At 41.1% G+C, this 22,937-nt stretch overlaps 2 protein-coding genes across 3 annotated transcripts in view; one reads left to right on the top strand and one right to left on the bottom strand.

Annotated features, from left to right (window-relative positions):
* Nucleotides 1-213: 213 nt before the first annotated feature.
* Nucleotides 214-9,008, bottom strand: LOC120045772 (endoplasmic reticulum protein SC65-like). Its single transcript, XM_038990702.1, has 7 exons — nt 8,535-9,008; nt 3,090-3,239; nt 2,607-2,784; nt 1,816-1,944; nt 1,533-1,678; nt 608-688; nt 214-348 (listed from the first exon to the last, which is right to left on the bottom strand). The coding sequence occupies exons 1-7, from the start codon at nt 9,006-9,008 to the stop codon at nt 214-216; spliced, it is 1,293 nt and encodes a 430-aa protein (XP_038846630.1).
* Nucleotides 9,009-9,998: 990 nt separating this feature from the next.
* Nucleotides 9,999-22,937, top strand: part of LOC120046283 (peptidyl-prolyl cis-trans isomerase FKBP10-like) — a 14,735-nt gene continuing 1,796 nt past the window's right edge. Inside the window, exons 1-8 of one of the 2 annotated variants that reach the window (XM_038991368.1) lie at nt 9,999-10,330; nt 10,902-11,047; nt 11,520-11,709; nt 16,295-16,440; nt 19,490-19,679; nt 19,820-19,965; nt 20,877-21,066; nt 21,314-21,456. In XM_038991368.1, coding sequence (XP_038847296.1) covers nt 10,140-10,330; nt 10,902-11,047; nt 11,520-11,709; nt 16,295-16,440; nt 19,490-19,679; nt 19,820-19,965; nt 20,877-21,066; nt 21,314-21,456 — 1,342 coding nt within the window. In that variant the 5' untranslated portion in view covers nt 9,999-10,139. Of the gene's footprint in view, nt 10,331-10,901; nt 11,048-11,519; nt 11,710-16,234; nt 16,441-19,489; nt 19,680-19,819; nt 19,966-20,876; nt 21,067-21,313; nt 21,457-22,937 lie in introns of those variants that run through there. The other variant, XM_038991369.1, reaches the window with a different exon arrangement.

The following is a 22,937-nucleotide window of genomic DNA, read 5'->3' as shown; positions in this document are numbered from 1 at the left end:
CTGGAGCTTTTATTTCTTTCTTTGACCTCCCTGCAACTGTATATTTGAATTACAATTCTGGAACAGATATCGATTATTGACTTCATATATTTTTTAAGGCCTAATAGGAACAGGTGATAACATTTAATGACGAGAAAAATGAAGAGAAATAAAATTGAAGTGTGAAAACACATTGTCTCTCTGTTTTATTCATCGTTAGTCAAGAACAAACCCTTAGGAATCACCAACGTCCCCTTTAGCTGTGGGTTGTGACCATCTAGCCAGGATTGATTCCTGATAGTCTCCAAGCCCTTCAAACTCAACATCAGAGGAGTCCTCCATGGCAGCTTCTTCCGGACCCAAAAATTCCTGTAAAACAAGGTCCACACGCAACCGATACTGTGAGTCAAGGTCTGTGTCTATGTTTGTGTTATCAATCGTAAGGTTATATACAACCTTTTTTAAAGGGGAATTCAAAATGCCGTGTTGTGCCTACAACCCTAACGACTCAGTGCAAGACATTTAAAGAACGGATCATCTTATTATGTTATAGCGTTACAGGCACAATATGAAATTAGGACTTCTCATTGAAGTTCCCCTTTAATTACCTTAAACTGCATTATCCTACCTCATCAGACTGCAAGTAGTTCTCTGCAAATGCCAGCATCTGTTTCAGCAAGGTGGTATGGTTGTAGTACCTCAATGCTTCCTGTTGAAACGGAGCCAAATTATTCTTTCATGTTCACTTTGGACACAATCTGCAAGCCGAGTTTGACTTTTTCATAAAGCTTGTTAGCCTCAATTCCTTGCATTTTTCAATGAATCACTGCCCTAAAAAAGGTTAAGTATAACAAAACACGGAATGGAAGTATCTACAGACTGAATTATTTCACGTCTTTGTGATTTGGTATTTTTCCCATAATGCCTGAGTCGAGGCAAACAGTGTTCATGCACAGAGTGGAGGCCTGTGCTGAGCATTTGCATTCCTAGATCACCATGGTGATTTTGAACAGAGCAGGGGATTGTCCAAGTCTAGGATTCCTATTACAGGGCCCTGCTAGGTCGGAGACTGAGAAGCGGAAGGCCTAATTCCAAATCAATCCCTAGCTGCCTATGTATTTCCTTCCTGTCTCTCTGAAGTTACTAGTCCAATTCCGTTTCTCCCCGAAGTGTGCACTCATTTACTCCCACGTTTGGTTTTGGGGAAGCCTAGGAGGAGCATTACAGGTTGTAACAAAACAAGCGCAACATCCCATAGTTGAGAAGGCTGGATTAGTGAAAGCAGTTTAACAGAAAAAAACCTTGCTTTCATTTATCCAAATATATACAGATCCGTAAATACCTCAATGAAGGCTAGCAGGAAGGATGCATTGGCTGTCTATTTCAATTGGTCTTTCCAGTGATTCCTCGCAATCTATCTCCTCGCCTCCTTTTCAGCCATATTGGAGTAGGTCCTTTGTCGCTCCCTTCCGACTTCCTTCTCCAATGGGTTTAAAGAAAGAGGCGAGAGGACGTGAGGTATGTTGAAAAGGTAAATAGAGCCATTCTCTCACCACCCTGGGTGTGAAGCTGTGGTCATCCAGGCCCCACTGCTCTCTGTAAGACTGGTAGTATAACATATTCTGCCTCATGACCTTGTCCTCAGGGTCAAAGAGCCCGTAGCTGGACGCACAGGGGGCCGCACTGCGGGCATCATTTACTGTATTGAGAAGAGAAGAATAAACGTGTCCTTTATTTGGACTCTTTCATTTAGTCCTTGTACATTTTTGACATGATTGTTAATCAAAGTAAGATGGTGGATAATATCTACGTTATATGACTATGGTTGGTGCTTACACTTATAATAAGCAAATTGCAGGTAGTGATACATAGTGGCGATGAATTTCTCCACAAAGTAGCCGCCAACATTTGGCATTAGGTTTTCCTCACACTTCACCTCGCATCTCAGTGCATCAACATAGGCATCTGTGAAAGGAAGTGGCAAAATGAGTTAGATTTAGTCCTAATAGTCATTCAAAGACATGGTACATAACTAATTCAATCAGAATTGAGCCTACTCCTGGGTTTATATAATCTGGGTCTGTATAGCCAGCCCTGACTGCCAAATATAAGCAACCTTTGACCCTGGCCTCCCTGAGAAACCACCATCTCTGGCACCTTCATGCAAAAACCATTCTCACATTTATAGACCGAGCTATGGATGCAAGGACTGACCATCCATGATATCAAAATGATACTTCTAACCATGTTTTGAAGCTATACAGTTTTCAATTACATTGTATACAAACAATGGAGCGTTACAGGCTAATATGTTGGATTCTGATGGGGTACGACTATAACCTCATGAGGCATTTAGAAGATACCCTTCAAGAATCAATAGGCATATATCAATAATTTAAAAGTCCAAAAATCGATGTAGCAATCGCAACTTGCCCCTTTTTTTTAAAGAGCTTTTCTTCCATTTCCAGATTCTAAGATTGCGACTTTGTTTTGGAAAGCACTCAGCTTCTCACTATTTAATTTATTTTTATCAAACATGTATATTGCACATTCTTCTAAGGAACCCTGGTTTTTACCCGGGTCTGCCTTCAGTGTATTTGGGTCTTAGTGAGGCAGCAGTAGCCTACCTGCCAGTGTGGGGTACAGGTCTTTAGTTTGGGGGAGGTCGGCGTCGCAGGCCCCCTGGCACATGGCCTGACACAGGCTGTACTGCTGGAGGTACTGGCTGAGGGCCTGCTCCATGTGACTGATACTGCTGCTGAAGTCCTCTGAGTTGAACAAGGTGACCGCTTTCAGGAAGCTAACCTTGGGGGTGACAGGGTAGTGTGGATGTCAGGGTTGGGGGTCAGTTTCATTTCATTTGAGTTAATTCTGGAAGAAAACTGAAATGTGGAATTACATGGAATTGATCCCACCCTGAGTGACAGAGTAATGTGAATATTAGTTCACCTGTAGTGATGGGGTATTGTGAATATTAGTGAACCTGTAGTGACAGGGTATTGTAAATATTAGTTCACCTGTGGTGACAGGGTATTGTGGATTGATATTAGGTTGAGGTCAGATTGTAGTGGATTTTGTAGTACCTTTTCCCACCTCTCCTTTATGCTCACCTCATAGGGGCGTTCCTCGTGGTCAATGAGATAGCCCGCCAAGTCAAACTCTCTTTTGTATTGGTTCATGTGCTGTGTCATGACCGGGTCCTCTGGGTTTCTCTGTAGGTAGGTGTGGGCTGACGCCAACGCCTTCTGGAGGTCATCCATCTGGGAGAAACATAACACAGGCCAAGCAGTGAGGCAAGTGGTGAAGGCCCTGTTGGAATACTCATAAAATGCGTCCTCCCTTCATCCAAGTTATCACTGATCAAACATAAGATAATTGGTGATAGCAATGCTGTAGATTAGAACGCTTGCTAACATCAATCCAGTCGTGTCAGATCAATGATGACTTCAAGAAAGGGAGGAAAATACAATTTGAAGAGTATTCTAACAGCAGTGGGACAGATACTGTATGTAGACAGGGGAGTCTCAATTGTCCAAAGCGGTTTCCTCTCTTTGTATCTTTTCCATCATTGGAACTTATGTGATGTGAGGCAGGACTTTGGGCTACTTTGAGCTGTCTAGTACTATTCCAGATCCGTGATGGGTTTGCTTTAGACCGGTGGTCACCAACCGTTTCTAAGTCAAGATCACTTTCGCAAGTCAAAAAGCATGCTGAGATCTACAGCTCTTTTTTTAAACACGACTTTAAAAAAAAAAAAGTACATTAACCAAATAAAGTTATTTAAAAAAAAATGTATACTTTGTTTTTATTGAGGAACACAAAGAAAGTACAAATATAGTCAAATAAAAGAACAACAAAAAAGATCTGGCAGTTATAGTGCACTTCATACCTTCATCATCATATTAGTTACATTGACATCTTTGAATTAGACCTTTTTCAAGTACGAAACCCATTTTTCACAGTATTCCTGACCTCTCTCCTCTTGTGTTCTTAAAGCAAAGGTCATACGCTCTATATGGTGTATTTCTTCGACAATGTCTATCCATTGTGTCACTGTGGGAGGGTCTTTTTGTAGCCATTTCCTAGTGATAGCCTGTTTACTGGCTGCCAGTAGGACCTTCAGTAGGACCTTACTTTTCTCTGTTGTGTAAGTTATCAGGTATTTCACCCAAGTACAAAGAAATTAATGTTTGTTCTATGTCACATCCCGTTATTTTTCCAATGTTAGATCTTATTTCTCCCCAGTAAGTTTCGATTGCAGAGCAAGTCCAAAAGATATGAGAGTGATCCACCCTCAATAGACCGCATTCTCTCCAACAAGGGTGTAGGGAGCCAGTCTGTTTTGATTTCAGTTTAGGTGTTATGAAGAAACGTATAACATTCTTCCAACAGAATTCTCTCCATGACCTTGAGTTGGTGGAGCTTTGTTGAGTCTCTAATATGTTCAACCATGTTTCATCAGTTATTTATTTAAAAGTTAAGTTCCTCCTCCCATTTATTTGTAATATAGTTTTGTAGAATGTTTCTTTTGAGGGTTGAATACCCAAGTAGAGATTTGAAATAGTTTTTTTGTTACTCCCCAAGTTGTATGCGTTAGTGAATACTTGGATTAATTGTTGAGGTGCTCGAGGGTCAATCACTTTTATCTCCCTTAAGAAATACTGTCAAACTTGTAGGTATCTGTAAAAATCTTGTTTATCCAAGCCATGTTTTTTTACTTAGGTCCTGGAAGTTATCTAGGTCCACATTCCTTATAATTGTACTGAATGATGTGATGCCTTTCTGCGTCCATTGTTTAAATCTGCTGTCCTGAGTTTCAGGGATGAAGCTGGGATCTAATGCGGGCCAACTCAGCAGTTTGACCTCTCTGTTTAAATTAAATTATTTTGCTTAACTACCCTAAACCATGTCTTCAGAGAGAAATTAATCCACAGATGTTTGTCTATTGTATATTTCTATTGCCCTGTCCTTATTTCCCAAAACTGACTGTATAGGTATCTCTGTCAGAGTAGTCTCAATGTCTTTCCATTTGGATTCGTATTCTGAATTGTACCAACACACCAGAGGTCTCAATTTGGCTGACATATAATAATCTTTTAGGTTTGGTAAGGCCATACCCCCACAGTTTTTTGGTAATTGTAATGCTGCATATCTAATTCTTGGTCTCTTACGGTTCCAGATAAACCTTGATATCCGTTTATCTCACTAAACTGTTTAGGTGGGATTTCTATAGGCAGTGATTGGAACAAATACAGTAACCTCGACAGGATGTTAATTTTTGATTGTTTCAATTCTACTATTAAGATCTAAGGGAAGTGAATTCCACCTGTCTAGGTCATCATACATTTTCTTGTTGATGTGATCGTAATTCATGCAATAAAGTTTGGGTGTATCTTTTGGTAGATATACTCCAAGATATTTAATGGATGAAGAGGTCCATTGGAAGTTATACTTACTCTTCAGCTCTTCCTGTGAGGTATAATTATATACTAGGGCTTGGGTCTTGTGTACGTTAAGCACATACCCTGAATATGTTCCAAATGTTTGTAAAACATCCATCAATCTAGGTACACTTGAGCCTGGGTCTTTAAGAATAAAAACAGTTGTGTAGGAATGAGGTTTGTGCAGTAAAGGTTCCGAGTTGGATGACTGTTCAAAACGATTTTTCCCAGTCGGATCTTGTTTTTTTCCCCTCAGAGTTCCCAGTTGTCTTGAACGCACTGAAGTCGGAGATTTCCAAGTTACCAGTTGTTTTGAACACGTCATTAGTCTCAGAGGAGGCAGGGGGAGAGCATCAGAGGGTCCATCTCTCACAGTCCCTGCACTCTCCTCTCGGGTGAGACTGACCAGAGTGGGGGAAACTCGAGTCGCACTGCATCTGACTCGGGCACAAATTCATATTGTTCCTATGACCAGAGAAAGTGAAATACTCCTTGATATAGACATTACAAGCTGCTAATAATAATTAAAAACACAGGGCTATTGATACACTTGGCTAATCATTCAATGCAGCTGCAGCGAGAGTGGGGGTAGGCGGAGTTTGAACAATTTAATTTGTCTGGAAATTCCTTAATGGAAACGTATTGCCTGCGCAGGGCTTCTGAATCAAGTGCACCTACCAGCAACAACACAATACCACAACAAAAAAGGAGTGAAAGCCTTTATGCCTTTGTCATTGGCTTTTCTACAGAAATGTTTGGTGATTGACTAGGAATGCCTCGAAGGACTAGTTGGCGACCACTGCTTTAGACTATCGATATGGCGGCAAGGATGGTTTATTTCTGAAATATCACAACTTTGAGGGCAAACGGATTAGATAATATTGCAACCTTGGCACATCTGTATTTGGAAAGTTTCTTCCATTCTTCTCCGCAGATCTTCTAAAGCTCTATTTTCAGGTCTTTCCAGAGAAGTTTGATCGGGTTCAAGTCTGGGTTCTGGCTGGACCACTCAAGGACATTCAAAGACTTGTCCCGAAGCCACTCCTGTGCTTAGGGTCATTGTCCTGTTGGAGGGTGAACCTTCGCCCCCAGTCTGAGGTCCTGAGGGCTCTAGAGCAGGTTTTCATCAAGGATCCCGCTGTACTTTGCTCCGTTCATCTTTCCCTCGATCCTGACTAGTCTTTCAGTCCCTGCCGCTGGAAAACATCCCCACAGCATGATGTTGTCACCACCATGCTTTACCGTAGGGATGGTTTTGGCCAGGTGATGAGCGGTGCCTGGTTTCCTCCAGATGTGACGCTTGGCATTCAGGCCAAAGAGTTCAATCTTGGTTTCATCAGACCAGAGAATCTTGTTTCTCATTGTCTGAGAGTCCTTTAGGTGCCTTTTGGCAAACTCCAAGCGGGCTGTCATGTGCCTTTTACTGATCAGTTGCTTCCGTCTGGCCACTCTACCTTAAAGGCCTGATTGGTAGAGTGCTGCACAGATGGTTGTTCTCCCATCTCCACAGAGGAACTCTGGAGCTCTGTCAGACTGACCATCGGGTTCTTGGTCACCTCCCTGACCAAGGTCTTTCTCTCCCGATTGCTCAGTTTGGTTGGGCAGACAGCTCTAGGAAGAGTCTTGGTGGTTCCAAACTTCTTCCATTTAAAAATGACGGAGGCCGCTGTGTTCTTGGGGACATTCAATGCTGCAGAAATGTTTTGGTACGCTTGGGTAGTATATGGGGCTTTGGTGACAAAACGGATGGCACTGTGATAGACTACATCCAATTTGCTGAGTAGAGTGTTGGGGGCTATTTTGTAAATGACATCGCCGAAGTCAAGGATCGGTAGGATAGTCAGTTTTACGAGGGTGTTTGGCAGCATGAGTGAAGGATGCTTTGTTGCGAAATAGGAAGCCGATTCTAGATTTAATTTTGGATTGGAGATGCTTAATGTACGTTTGTTTATCCCATGTGTAACTCTGTTGTTTTTGTCGCACTGCTTTGCTTTATCTTGGCCAGGTCGCAGTTGTAAATGAGAACTTGTCCCCTTTATTTAACCTGGTTAAATAAAGGTGAAATAAAATCAAATGAATAAAAAATGTGAGTCTGGAAAGAGAGTTTACAGTCTAACCAGACACCTAGGTATTTGTAGTTGTCCACATATTCTAAGTCAGAACCGTCCAGAGTAGTGATGCTAGACGGGTGGGCGGATGTGGGCAGCGATCGGTTGAAGAGCATGCATTTAGTTTTACTTGCATTTAAGAGCAGTTGGAGACCACAGAAGGAGTGTTGTATGGCATTGAAGCTCGTCTGGAGGTTTGTTAACACAGTGTCCAAAGAAGGGCCAGAAGTATACAGAATGGTGTTGTCTGCGTAGAGGTGGATCAGAGAATCACCAGCAGCAAGTGCGACATCATTGATGTATACAGCGATATACTGTTATACTCTATATTTGGAAGTAGTAATGGTGAGTGGACATTCTCCCTTTCTCTTTATATTGGATCTTTTTCCAGCTCATGTGAAAAGTTTGGATGTGCTTAAAACCATAGTAGTCCATGTTGTCTTAGGCCTAATATTATATGCCCATGGGGAGCAATTATCGTGCCTTTAACTATATTTATATAGTCTATTTAAAACAAGTTGTTTCGTTTTATTAGAATTGATTCGATTTATTCACAGTGAATTAAGTCTTATCAATAGTGAATTTGCTTTAACAACTTTTGGCATTTCCATGGCTCAGATACAATACATTTTACAGTAGGCCTTTATCAGTGCGAATGCTATGCTAACAATATATTTCTAGATAAAAATATGTTCAACATATTTAGCAAATATGGGATAGGCCTACATTTTTGTTGTTACTGTAAACTATTTAACAAATTAGGCTATAATGGACTAGTAGGAGTTGATGACGATGCATAAAATACCATATACACAACTTGAAGCAAACACATATTTAGCCATGGGGCACATTCTGATTGGCCAATGAGGGGTTAAGCCTCAATTCACCTTCAATGTGTTTATTCATCAAAACTCAGGCCTTTTGCGCCACCGCCAGCTATTGCGCTCATAATTCTGGTTGTGAAAATAGCATAAATATGTATTTCTGAGCCCAAAATGTGACTTACCTGGACATAAGCAAAGTACATGTAACGGTAGGGCGACCTATTATCGAAATCATCCATCACCTCTTTTCTAGGGTAAGGGAGCGCGAGCGCAGGGAAGTGTGTCCTGCACTTTTTCAGACATGATGCCCGCATCAAAATGCGCCAGAAGATCTGCATATCCCCGGTGCTGCTGGCCATGACAGGCTCCTGTAACTGTACATGACTGGCATTACAGTTTTGTATGCAGTATGTCACGCTGTCTTTCAGAAGCCGATGCAGGCGTAAACTTAATTCAATGAATTTGATACAGTGCGTCCAATTTTCTGAAGCATACTTGTCCAAGCCTTTTGCATACGCAGACTCGATGGGAATGAGCTCCTCTTGTGGGAAATGTCTAAAGTTGTAGTTGTCATACTGCGCGACCACTACAGTGGCAATAAAACACAAAGAGATCGAGAAAATAGTTCCTTTTACGCGTTGGAGATTGGCGACCATGATAAGTGCATTCATCCAAGTTGCGCATTTGTCTCCTCTAGCCAATAGAACGGGATGGTGTTTTTCCATTTACTTTCAGGGAGAGGTGGGCTGGCAAACCGCTTAGGGGTCTTGGGGAATTCACGAGTTGGACAGTTGTAGCCCGTGGTTTCGGATTTCTAGCTGTCATAACCTCCAGTTGTCATATCGTAACATGTTTAGTTGATCATTTAAAACGCGTACCACGTGCGTAAAAATAAATGTCGCCTAGTTTACAATTCCATTAGCTGAATGTGAACGAGGGTCCCTTCAGGCTACTGGGCCACTGGAGATAATTTAGGCTGAGATCAGTTTGTTGCGTGACAGTAGATGGATTAAATAGGATGTATGCCTATCTGTTTAGGACATTTATCAAAGTAATTCAACTCAATCTTTAAGCATACCATTGCCTCTACCAAGAGGTCTGAATGGCACAGGAGGTAGTGCACTTACCTTGACTGCAGAATAGCTGGTTCAGGACCTGGCTATTCCCCCTCATTGAATCACTGCAATGGTTAGTTGCCTAGTTAAATAAAGGTTAAATTTAAAAAATGGTGGCAGGAGTGGGATAACCCTATAGGAAAAGTCTATACGAACACTCCTGACCTGAAAAACTATATATCATTTCAGAATTGGTTAAACATTAGATTTTGGTCATTTGTTTTACTGGTCAGGAGTGTTGTTACAGCCTCTCCCTAGCCAATAACTTTCAAAACGTCTTTATGCTTCGAGCCACATGCTCTGACAATGCTCATTGCACATGAGTTTGGCATTGATTGTTTGCATAGGAGAGACCTATAGGTCCACTGACAGTGAAAGCAAGTCATAGAACGGCCGCTGCTCATCTACGCACTGAGTCTGAGCAATCCCACTGCAAACTGGAGACTGTCCACGTTTACAACATTCCTTGCCAAGAGGGAGAGAAGCCCCCCCCCCCCCTCTTCTTTAGGAAAAATCCTGTGCTACTCCGTATACAGGGGTTAGTGTAGTGTAGAAACGAGTGAATGAGTGCGTTTCAAGACTGATGCAGGCCTATAAATTACTTACAGAAATAGTTTAATACTTTTTTTATCAAGTTAAAATCAGTTTTTTCAGGATTCATTCTTATTTATAATGTTTGCAAGCAGTCTTTTATTTTTACTGCTGAAGACGTGGTCGTACGTTGGATGCAATCCCACGATTGGAGATGTAGTCGTGGACAGATATTCGATACCAAAACTTTGTCCCAGAGAAGTAAAAAGTGGGGATTATGTTCGTTATCACTACAATGTGACATTCCAAGATGGAAAAACATTTGATTCGAGGTAAGATACAAATAATAATCATCTTTGTCAAGATTTTTAATCACTGAATAAAAATGTGTTGATGTCCGTTAAGTTTTGTTGATGTAGCCTTTCTTTTGCAAAAATTGTGTAGCACACAGTGGGTTATTATAATCATCTGTAGGCTAGAATATTCTGCAGTCCTGACTGAAGTTCCATAAGTGCGTGCATTACTTTGTAGCCATCTATCCTAAAATAAAGACAATTATGTATCCGGCTATTGTGTATCGTACATATTATGTATGTAATTAAGCTAAATAATTATATGCAAAACATGGAAATTATTTGACTGCAGCTTGCCTTTCGTATAGCATAGGTAGGCTACAGGCTTTGCAGAATGCAACGCAATCACGGCCATCTTTTGAAATGGTTATAAACTAAAAGCAGTTGAATGAACTACGATACTCATTCGTCAAAAGGAATAACTATTATTTTAATGCATCAACTTCATTACAAATGAATGCCAAGAAATAGCCTATTGCCCTATTCTTTCTGCATAGGCCTACTATTTGCTGTCTAACTCTGTCATCCTTTCATGTCATGGCCTGCTCAGCTATGAGAGGGGAGCTGCGTCGATAGGACAGACAGGCCAGGGCCGGCTCATCGCTGGCATCGACAAAGGGATCCTGGGCATGTGCGTCAACGAGAAGAGAAAAGTCACGGTGCCACCACACCTTGCCTATGGCAGTCTTGGAGCAGGTACTCTACACCGAGTTATATCGTTTACTTTACCCTGTAATATCCTTAAATCAACAGAATGAGAGCTAAAATGGCCACCACAGTGGAATTTGGTGATTTAAAATTTTACAAAATTGGTATATACTTGTCATAAGTGTTTATGAACTGCTTCTAATGCCTTAGTGCCTAATGTCTTATAATGAACTTGACTTATTAGCCATTGTATTGCCATATAGGAAAACAAATACGTTGATTTAACATTATAGGGCCTTATAAATGGTTATAACAAGGACATGTAATGTTAGTATTAAATGCACTGGTAGGCAATTACAGCACCCTCATATTGAGGCATTATAAAAAATGGGGAAAAAACAAGTCAATAAATATTCAAAACATTCAAAACATCTAAAAGGCGTATAAACATTTGGACTTTTTTTAATCGAATTGTCTATTTGAATGTATTATCGTACTTTTACTACTTATCCACTGTCAGGTGATGTGGTCCCTCCCGACAGCACTCTGGTGTTTGACCTGATGCTGTTGGACATGTGGAACAAGGCTGACCTGGTCGTGACTGAAACTGTCAGCAGTCCCCGGGACTGCAGACGCTCTGTGAAGCGCACAGACTTTGTGCGATACCATTTCAATGGTACCCTTCTGGATGGGACCCCCTTCGACTCCAGGTGAGTCCACTCCTGGACAGGGAGTGAAAGCATAAGGGTCAGGGTGGACAGATGGTAAGGTACCCAGTGGTAGTGTGGAGTGAATTTCGACCCATTTGTATTTATTTGATGAATAAATGCATTGTGAAATCAGGGTGAGATCTTATTTAAAGGGTACAGACATAAGGACTTCATAACTCATCCATAAGCCATACATAACACATGTCAACAACCACAAGTTGACATAGGATGTCTTACGTAGACCGACATAAGTGCCTTCAGAAGGTTTTCACACCCCTTGACCTTTTCCACATTTTGTTGTTACAGCCTGAATTTAAAATGGATTACATTTAGATTTGTTTGACACTGGCCTACACACAATACCCCACAATGTTAAAGTGAAATTACGTTTTTCAATTCATTTTTAAAAGTAATAAAAAATATATAATGCGAAATGTCTTGAGTCAATAAGTGTTTAACCCCTTTGTTATGGCAAGCCTAAATAAGTTCAGGAGTGAACATTAGCTTAACACGTCACATAGTAAGTTGCATGGACTCACTCTGTGTGCAATAAATAGTGTTTAACATGATTTTTTTAATGACTACCTAATCTCTGTACCCCACACATACAATTCTCTACATCATTCAAGTCTGTTGCTTTATGAGAAGGTGTTAAAGGTCCCTCAGTCGAGCAGTGAATTTCAAACACAGATTCAACCACAAAGACCAGGGAGGTTTTCCAATGCCTCGCAAAGAAGGGCACCTATTGGTACATGGGTGGGAAAAAAAATCTGACACTGAATATCCCATTGAGCATGGTGAAGTTATTAATTACACTTTGGATGGTGTATCAATACACCCAGTCACTACAAAGATACAGGCGTCCTTCCTAACCGAGTTGCCGGAGAGGAAGGAAACTACTCAGGGATTTCACCATGCAGCCAATGGTGATTTTAAAACAGTTACAGAGTTTAGTGGCTGTGATGGGAGAAAATTGAGGATGGATCAACAACATTGTAGTTACTCCACAATACTAATCTAATTGAGAGTGAACAGAAGGAAGCCTGTAGGGGGGGAAAAAGGAAAAATCCTAGGGGGGAAAATGTTGAGGTGGTAGCATAATGTAATGGGTATGCTTGTCATCAGCAAGGACTAGGGAGTTTGTCAGGATCAAAATAAATATGAGAGCAAAGCCCAGGAAAATAAGTTATAGGAAAATCCGCCTCAGTCTTCTGAAAACCTATTTATTTTTTATCAAGACAATTACACCAATCTTTATGCCAAAGACACACCAGATTGGCTTTCCAAGAGGTGTTGAGTGTTCCTGAGTGCTCTAGTCTCAGTCCTGACTTACATTTGCTTGAAAATCAGAGGCAAGGTTTGAATATTACTGTCCATCAATGATTCCCAACCCAATTTAATGAGCTTTAGCAATTTTGACAGAAACAATTGATATACAGTTGAAGTCGGAAGTTTACATACACATAGGTTGGAGTCATTAACTTGTTTTTCAACCACTCCACAAATTTCTTGTTAACAAACTATAGTTTGGGCAAGTCAGTTAGGACATCTACTTTGTGCATGATACAAGTCATTTTTCCAACAATTGTTTACAGACAGATTATTTCCCATATAATTCACTGTATCACAATTCCAGTGGGTCAGAAGTTTACATACACTAAGTTGACTGTGCCTTTAAACAGCTTGGAAAATTCCAGAAAATTATGTCATGGCATTAGAAGCTTCTGACAGGCTAATTGACATTATTTGAGTCAATTTGAGGTGTACCTGTAGATGTATTTCAAGGCCTACCTTCAAACTCAGTGCCTCTTTGCTTGACATCATGGGAAAATCAAAAGAAATCTGCCAAGACCTCAGAAAAAAAATAGTAGACCTCTACAAGTCTGGTTCATCATTGGGAGCAATTTCCAAACGCCTGAAGGTACCACGTTCATCTGTACAAACAATAGTACGCAGTATGAACACCATGGGACCACGCAGCCGTCATACCGCTCAGGAAGGAGACACGTTCTGTCTCCTAAAGATGAACGTACTTTGGTGTGAAAAGTGCAAATCAATCCCAGAACAACAGCAAAGGACCTTGTGAAGATGCTGGAGGAAACCGGTCCAAAAGTATCTATATCCACATAACCTGAAAGGCAGCTCAGCGAGGAAGAAGCCAGTGCTCCAAAACCGCCATAAAAAAAGCCAGAATACTGTTTGCAACTGTACATGGGGACAAAGATCATACTTTTTGGAGAAATGTCCTCTGATCTGATGAAACAAAAATAGAACTGTTTGGCCATAATGACCATCGTTATGTTTGGAGGAAAAAGGGGGAGACTTGCAAGCCGAAGAACACCATCCCAACCATGAAGCACGGGGGTGGCAGCATCATGTTGTGGGGGTGCTTTGCTGCAGGAGGGACTGGTGCACTTCACAAAATAGATGGCATCATGAGGTAGGATATATTGAAGCAACATCTCAAGACATCAGTCAGGAAGTTAAAGCTTGGTCGCAAATGGGTCTTCCAAATGGACAATGACCCCAAGCATACTTCCGAAGTTGTGGCAAAATGGCTTAAGGACAACAAAGTCAAGTTATTGGAGAGGCCATCACAAAGCCCTGACCTCAATCCTATAGAAAATGTATAGGCAGAATTGAAAAAGCGTGTGCGAGCAAGGAGGCCTACAAACCTGACTCAGTTACACCAGCTCTGTCAGGAGGAATGGGCCAAAATTCACCCAACTTATTGTGGGAAGCTTGTGGAAGGCTACCCGAAACGTTTGACCCAAGTTAAACAATTTAAAGGCAATGCTACCAAATACTAATTGAGTGTATGTAAACTTCTGACCCACTGGGAATGTGATGAAATAAATCACTCTCTCTACTATTATTCTGACATTTCACATTCTTAAAATAAAGTGGTGATCCTAACTGACCTAAGACAGGGAATTTTTTTACTAGGATTAATTGTCAGGAATTGTGAAAAACTGAGTTTAAATGTATTTAGCTAAGGTGTATGTAAACTTCTGACTTCATCTGTATGTTGCCCCTAAGAGTTGTGCAAAGTTGGTAGATCCCTATTCCAAATAATGGTTGCCGAAGGTGCTTCCACCAAGTATTAACTCTGGGGGGGTGGAGACTTATCCAATTATGATATTTCACTTTTATACATTTTTTCTGAATTATATAAAATGTTCTATAACTTTCTTTCACTTTGAAAACGTGGAGTAGGTTGATCTGGTAAAAGATAATACAAACAAAAAAACATGAGTTTTTATTTTTTTCATCATCTTTCAAATGCAATAGAAAGTCCATAATATAAAATTGCGTTTAGGCGCAGTGTGTGTGCAATGTATAGTTCGATCCAGTGAAGTATTGCAATACTGGACAATATTTTGCATCAAGTCTGCCCAAATGTGCCGAATTGGTCAATTGATACATTTAAGTACATAACTATAGAGAACATACACAAATTATATGGTAATACAAAATATAAGTTTACACACTCCCAGGAATGTCATACATGATCTGTAGGATAAAAAAAAAAAAAATTGTAATCCTCTTTTTTTTTTTAAATATATTATAAGGCAGCAAAATGTGAAAAAAGCTCGAGGGGGTGTAGACTTTCTATAGGCACTGTACATTGCAATTATGTTGATGTTTGATACTGTGACATAATGAAAACTACAACTTGTGGTTGTTATGTCCTTATGTCGATACCCTTCAAATTAAGTGTTGCTACATTCGACAGTGTTACATTTGGCCACTGCTGAAACTAACAAGAGGGGCATCATCTGACAACAAGCGACTAAATGACTACCAATGATTTGCTGCTACTGTAGCTGGGATTTATTTCACATCATGACGTTGCCTGGAAACCCGACGTTGAATTGCATGGAATTCTACGTCGGGCAGAAATGAGCGTTTGAATCAGGAAAGTTACCTCTCACAACCTCTACAAGCTAGAATGTTGAATAAAATGATATTTGAACGTACTTTGTCCGTGCGGTTGGTCCTTTCAGCGGTAGGAATGTGAGACAATATATCCACAGGGAAGTATAATTACATTAACTTGTCAACGTGCTGGTAGTGCGTTCAGATTGCTATCACCTGAAGCATGCTCACAATATAAAAATATATGCACGAGACACATGTTTACATGGTTCTGCGCATCCTTCAAGTGATATAAATCTGAACGCACTACCAGCGCTTTGGCAAGTTGATGTAATTATACTTTCCTGGGGATATATTGTCTCAGATTCCTAGCTCCAAAATAACCAATCGCACGGACAACTGGTAAAGTACGCTAAAATATCATTTTATTGAACATTCTTGCTTGTAGAGGTCATGAGAGGAAGTTTTCCTGATTTAAACCGTCATTTCAGCCAATTAGAATTATATGCAATTCAATGTCAGGTTTCCAGGCAAATCATGAAGATGAATGGTTCCAAATATCACACAACCCTGAAGTCAACTGAACTTCCTTCCAAATTAACAGTCCTGTCTGTGTGTGTGTGTGTGTCTGTACTGTGTTATCCAGGTGTGTGTTAAGAGGAGGAGGATGTGTGTTTGACTTTGCGCTTGTGTGAGCCCTACGTAGCTACAACAAGGGGCAGACCCACGACAGCCTGGTGGGGGAGGGCTGGCTGATCAAAGGCATGGACGAGGGCATACTGGGCATGTGCGTGGGGGAGACCAGAAACATAATTATTCCACCCTTCCTGGCCTATGGCGAGAAAGGATCTGGTAAGTACAAGAATGGAAGGAGGGGATAGAGTTATGCGAGAGGTGGGAGGGTTGTGGGATTATTCATGTTTTCTTTTTACACGGGTCATATTCATTAGGCAGAGAACGGAAGAAAGCGGGAGGGTCTTAAACAGGGAGGAACTACCGGGACTTGTCCAATAAGAAATGCTAATTTTCATTTGCCGTTGCAAACCGTTTTACTACGGTGTGTCCTGATGAATGTAAAGTAAGTAGCCTTGCACGAGCCAAGGCCGGATCACCTCATAGGAGCAGGAGCCCATCTCCTGTTTCTGGTGGGTGAGGCAGCTTGATGTATAGTACACCGCTTGGACAGGACACTAGTCTATCGCATGTCCAATTTTCTGTCTTTCGTATGACTCGGACGATCGAATGCCTACCTTCCAATCTCAGGGCGGACACTAACCACAAGGCCACAAATTAATATGACCCTGGTTAAATTTACGACCGGTTTTTCCAAACTGGTAAGAAATCATTTAAAAAATAGATTGTATTGAAGGGTTTAATTGATTCCTCTACCTGTTTTAATCAGCATTGACATCTCTCTACCTATAGGTCCACATAAATAGACTGAAAACAGTCTGTAAACAGCAGTCAGATTCAGCAATCCCTCCCAACTGTGTACTGTATGTTGTATTTGCCACCTGTTTGATTGATCTGGTTGGTTTATTGAATAACACCCAGTCTATATGTATCCAAAGTCCAGACAGACTGCTTCTATGTAAGCTCTGTTGGAATGCATTTATGCCGCATTTCCAATGAGGATTTACCCCAGTGTTTTACCCAGGGCCTTGCCTTAGCTTGGAGCCAAGGCAAGGCCCTGGTTACGTTTCAGCTGGCATTTACATAACACCTCACAAAGCAACAGACTTGAATGATGTCGAGGTTGTTGATTCTGTTCGCCACAAGTCTATAGTGTCTTAAAAAAATATATATTTTAAGGTGTAATTTTTGTAAATTATTTCATAAGTAGTCTTGTCATACTTTTTTTCCTTTCCTTTTTTTACATTACAAAAACAAACTTATACATACGAACAATAATTTACAGACACATACAAACAATGACTACATCTCATCTGCCCTGACCTGCCGGCTCACACCCTGCATTATTGTTTGCCACTTCGTCTTAAATTGTACCAATTTGTTTTTCTCAGTCGCCCATGCTATTTCAATATTTAAATAACAAATCGTTAGATTTTTCCTATTGTGTCAATGATGGCTGATTGATTATTTATTTAACTAGGCAAGTCAGTTAAGAACAAATTCTTATTTTCAATGACGGCCTAGTGGGTTAACTGCCTTGTTCAGGGGCAGAACGACAGATTGTTACCTTCGATCTTGCAACCTTTCGGTTACTAGTCCAACGCTCTAACCACTAGGCTACCTGCCGCCCCAAGTTTTTAGTATCTATTTTTTCAAAATGAGTGATGAGAAAAGAACCATCCAGCCCATTTGGGTATCTCATTACAGCCCCATATGTCATGTCTTGAAATATGCAGACAGATTGATTAAAACTAAGTTGATATTGTAATACTTCCGACAGCCAACTTTCTAGCTCCACCCACAACTTCCAAAGTGTATAGCATTCCCTAAAAGCCGGGATTATTGAGTCATTATTAGTTCTACTCTTGAGACATGACTCTGCCGTTGTGCTTTAGAATTTGTGAATTTTGTCTCTTGTATAATAAATTCTATACATTCGTTTATACTGGATTAAACGTTATACTCCAACCTTCCCTCCATCTTATGCCAACATCAGTTATTTTTAAATCTTGGTTCCAATATTTTATATTTTTCCTCAATCAAATAAAATTGTATTGGTCACATGCACATGGTCAGCAGATGTTATTGCGAGTGTCGCAAAATGCTTATGCTTCTAGATCTGACAGTGCAGCAGTATCTAACAGGTAATGAGATAAGAATATATAAAAGATATGGATGAGCAGTGACAGAGCGGTTAAGATGCAATAGATCGTGTAGGATACAGTATATACATATAAGTATTGCGAGATATGTAAACATTCTTAGTGGCATGATAAAAAGGGTTCCATTTATTAAAGTGGCCAATGATATCAAGTCTGTAGGTAGGCAGCTGCCTCTCTGTGCTAGTGATGGCTATTTAACAGTCTCTCGTTCCCAGCTTTGATGCACCTGTACTGACCTCACCATCTGGATGGAAGTGGGTTGAACAGGCAGTGGCTCAGGTGGTTATTGTCCTTGATGAGCTTTTTTGCCTTCCTGTGACATCGGGTGTTGTAGGTGTCCTGGAGAACAGGTTGTTTGCCCCCGGTGATGCGTTTTGCAGACCCTCTGGAGAGCCCTGCGGTTGTGGGCGGTGCAGTTGCCGTGCCAGGCTGTGATACAGCCCGACAGGATGCTCTCGATTGAGCACCTGTAAATGTTAGTGAGGGTTTTAGGTGACAAGCCACATTTTTTCAGCCTCTGGAGGTTGAACAGGCGCTTTTTTTCTTCTAAGAGATTGTCAGTTGGATATGCTCTCTGCAAGGTTTTGTAGATCTTTCCTATCATCTGAATGTCCTTTTCTGACTCAAATAAGATTCCAAAAGTCCAAAAGATTTCCAATCATAATTGTGATATGTAACTTTTAAGTTGCTTGTATTTGAAACTATCTACATTGGTCACTCAAATTACTTTTTAATTCTGCCGTGAAAATAAATGTATTTCCTGTTACCATGTCATCTACGGTATCTATGCCTTTAGTTTTCCATGTGGGCCAATTTATCGATGAATTCTGAAAAGCTATCTGAGGATTATTTCGTGTGAAGTTGTGTTTCTAGGGAGTGATATTGTGTGTCACACTCTTGATGGAAACACAAGAACACTAGAGCTAACGTTGACATTAAACACTGGTGACACCCTGGTGTGGTGGTAAGTCGAATTACCACCATTACCATTTCATTGTTTGGTGCATTTGCAGCCGTCAATCAGCATTGATTCCTCTTTAGACGATCAGACAGACATACTGCTTCTCTGTACAGCCTTTTCGACTGACTGCTTCGATCTCCTTCAGGTAAAGAGATCCCGTCCCAGGCCACCCTGGTGTTTAATGTCCTCCTGGCTGACCTACACAACCCCAAGGATGACATCATCGTGGAGAACCAGGTGGTGCCCGAGTCGTGCGAGCGCAAGTCTGTGGCCGGGGACTACATGCGCTACCACTACAATGGAACCTTCCTCAACGGGGTCACCTTTGACACCAGGTGAGCAATGTCCAGTTGTTATAGGCTGCGTCTCAGTAGTCTAAAATGGCATAATGAAAGACTGAAAATAATTCTTGAGTGATTACTGTTTGACAATGTCTGTCATTGCTTGTCATATCGAATCCCTCCTCTCTCTACAGCTACCAGCGGAACAACACGTACAACACCTACATTGGGATGGGCTACGTGATCTCTGGCATGGACAAGGGCTTGCAGGGGGTGTGCATCGGGGAGAAGAGGAGGGTCACCCTGCCCCCCCACATGGCCTATGGAGAGCAGGGAGCAGGTGTGGCTTAGTCCAGGGCAGATAGAGGGGCATCTTTTATTGGTAGTTACAGTAGGTTGGTTAGGTAGTTAGCTTTTATTGGTAGCTATAGTAGGTTGGTTAGGTAGTTAGCTTTTATTGGTAGTTACAGTAGGTTAGTTAGGTAGTTAGCTTTTATTGGTAGTTACAGTAGGTTAGTTAGGTAGTTAGCTTTTATTGGTAGTTACAGTAGGTTAGTTAGGTAGTTAGCTTTTATTGGTAGTTACAGTAGAGTAGTTAGCGGTCAGGGTTGTAAGCTCTCTCATTTGAATGATTTACATGTTAAAGGCCCAGTGCAGTCAAAACTATGTTTTTCATAACAGCTGATGGAACTAAAGACCGTAAAAGTGTGATTAAATATGATCATTGTTATTTCCTGGTTGAAAATACAATCTAGACAGGACCTTCTAATCGCCAGGTTTGCATGGGCGGAAGTTTCGGCTTCCCTGGTGACATCACCAGGCAGTAAATTAGTTAATAGACCAATAACTGCTAGTTGTCAGTTTTCCCTTCCCACTTAGACCACTCTGTCAGTCCTAGCATAATTGTTGCTTGAGAAGTAGTTTTTTGCTAAAAAGACATTTCTGTACATTTTAATGGAAACTATTACAGTAAGGTTCATTGTTACCCAGAAATGATTTGATATTGATATAAAAATGGCTTCATTGGGCCTTTTTTAAATCCTATTTGTGTGGGAAGAATACACCTTAAATGTATGATTTATTAAGTGCATACCTGTGTGAAATATGTATAAATATGATTAATTTAGTCTAAAATGTAACAGATAGCCCAATAGCTAGCTATAATTTAGGCACAACATTATATGTCAAATTATACAATAGTTTATATTACTGACTGAAACCCAGTTTGACCTCTCCGTCTTGCCGTACCAGGTAAGGATATACCAGGCTCGGCCGTGCTGGTCTTCGACATCCATGTCATCGACTTCCACAACCCCAAGGACTCTGTGGAGGTTCATGTGACTCACAAGCCTGAGGTGTGTAACCTGACCAGCGATGTGGACGATCTAATCCACTACCACTACAACTGCTCTCTGCTGGACGGCACCCGACTCTTCTCTTCGTGAGTACATTGCCCGGGGTCGTGTTCATTAGGCACCAAACGGAAGAAAACCGATTGAAACCCTCATGTGGATCCTTTTGTATTGACGGTCTAATTCATTTGTTGTGTACTTCATTTTGATGATATCGTATCTCTAAAACGGCCGTCGTTGGAAAGGAAATACAGATTGAAGACATTGCAGTTGACAGACATGCTCCATATGTTGTTTTTACATTCCCTTACCTGTGTTTATGTCCCTTGTGCCCAGGAGTGACTATGACAACCTGCAAGACACGGTGCTGGGGGCGGACAAAGTGATTGACGGTCTGGACGAGGGTCTGAGGGGCATGTGTGTGGGTGAGAGGAGGACTGTCATCATCCCCCCTCACCTGGGCCACGGAGAGAAAGGGGGTGAGAAAGACGTTCACCGTGGGCCATCAGGGGACAGGGCAACAATAAAATACAAACAATACGCTCACTCAACTAAGAATGCACCAGCGGGAGTATAATAGCACAATCACATACAGTTGAAGTCGGAAGTTTACATACACCTTAGCCAAATACATTTAAACTCAGTTTTTCACAATTCCTGACATTTAATCCTAGTAAAAATCTGAGGTCAGTTAGGATCACCAATTTATTTTAAGAATGTGAAATGTCAGAATAATAGTTGAGAAAATTATTTCTTTCTTTCATCACATTCCCAGTGGGTCAAAAGTTTGCATACACTCAATTAGTATTTGGTAGCATTGCCTTTAAATTGGGTCAAATGTTTCGGGTAGCCTTCCACAAGCTTCCCACAATAAGTTGGGTGAATGTTGGCCCATTCCCCCTGACAGAGCTGGTGTAACTGAATCAGGTTTGTAGGCCTCCTTGCTCGCACACGTTTTTTCAATTCTGCCCACAAATTTTCTATAGGGTTGAGGTCAGGGCTTTGTGATGGCCACTCCAATACCTTGACTTTGTTGTCCTTAGGCCATTTTGCCACAACTTGGAAGTATGCTTGGGGTCATTGTCCATTTGGAAGACACATTTGCGACCAAGCTTTAACTTCCTGACTGATGTCTTGAGATATTGCTTCAATATATCCACATAATTTTCCTCCCTCATGATGCCATCTATTTTGTGAAGTGCACCAGTCCCTCCTGCAGTAAAGCACCCCCACAACATGATGCTGCCACCCCCGTGCTTCACGTTTGGGATGGTGTTCTTCGGCTTGCAAGCCCCCCCATTTTTCCTCCAGTAAGTATGATCTTTGTCCCCATGTGCAGTTGCAAACCGTCGTCTGGCTTTTTTATGGCTGCTTTGGAGCAGTGGCTTCTTCCTTGCTGAGCGGCCTTTCAGGTTATGTCGATATAGGACTTGTTTTACTGTGGATATAGATACTTTTGTGCCTGTTTCCTCCAGCATCTTCACAAGGTCCTTTGCTGTTGTTCTGGGATTGATTTGCACTTTTCGCACCAAAGTACGTTAATCTCTAGGAGACAGAACGAGTCTCCTTCCTGAGAGGTATGACGGCTGCGTGGTCCCATGGTGTTTATACTTGTGTACTATTGTTTGTATAGATGAACGTGGTACCTTCAGGCGTTTGGAAATTACTCCCAAGGATGAACCAGACTTGTGGAGCTCCACAATTTTTTTTCTGAGGTCTTGGCTGATTTCTTTTGATTTTCCCATGATGTCAAGCAAAGAGGCACTGAGTTTGAAGCTAGGCCTTGAAATACATCCCCAGGTACACCTCCAAATGACGTCAATTAGCCTATCAGAAGCTTCTAAAGCCATGACATCATTTTCTGGAATTTTTCAAGCTGTTTAAAAGCACAGTTAACTTAGTGTATGTAAACTTCTGACCCACTTGAATTGTGATACAGTGAATTATAAGGGAAATAATC

Source organism: Salvelinus namaycush, chromosome 4 (genome assembly GCF_016432855.1).
Source record: "Salvelinus namaycush isolate Seneca chromosome 4, SaNama_1.0, whole genome shotgun sequence".
Taxonomy (NCBI): domain Eukaryota; kingdom Metazoa; phylum Chordata; class Actinopteri; order Salmoniformes; family Salmonidae; genus Salvelinus; species Salvelinus namaycush.
The sequence above is the reverse complement of the archived record's forward strand: the minus strand, read 5'-3'. Positions and strand labels throughout refer to the sequence as shown.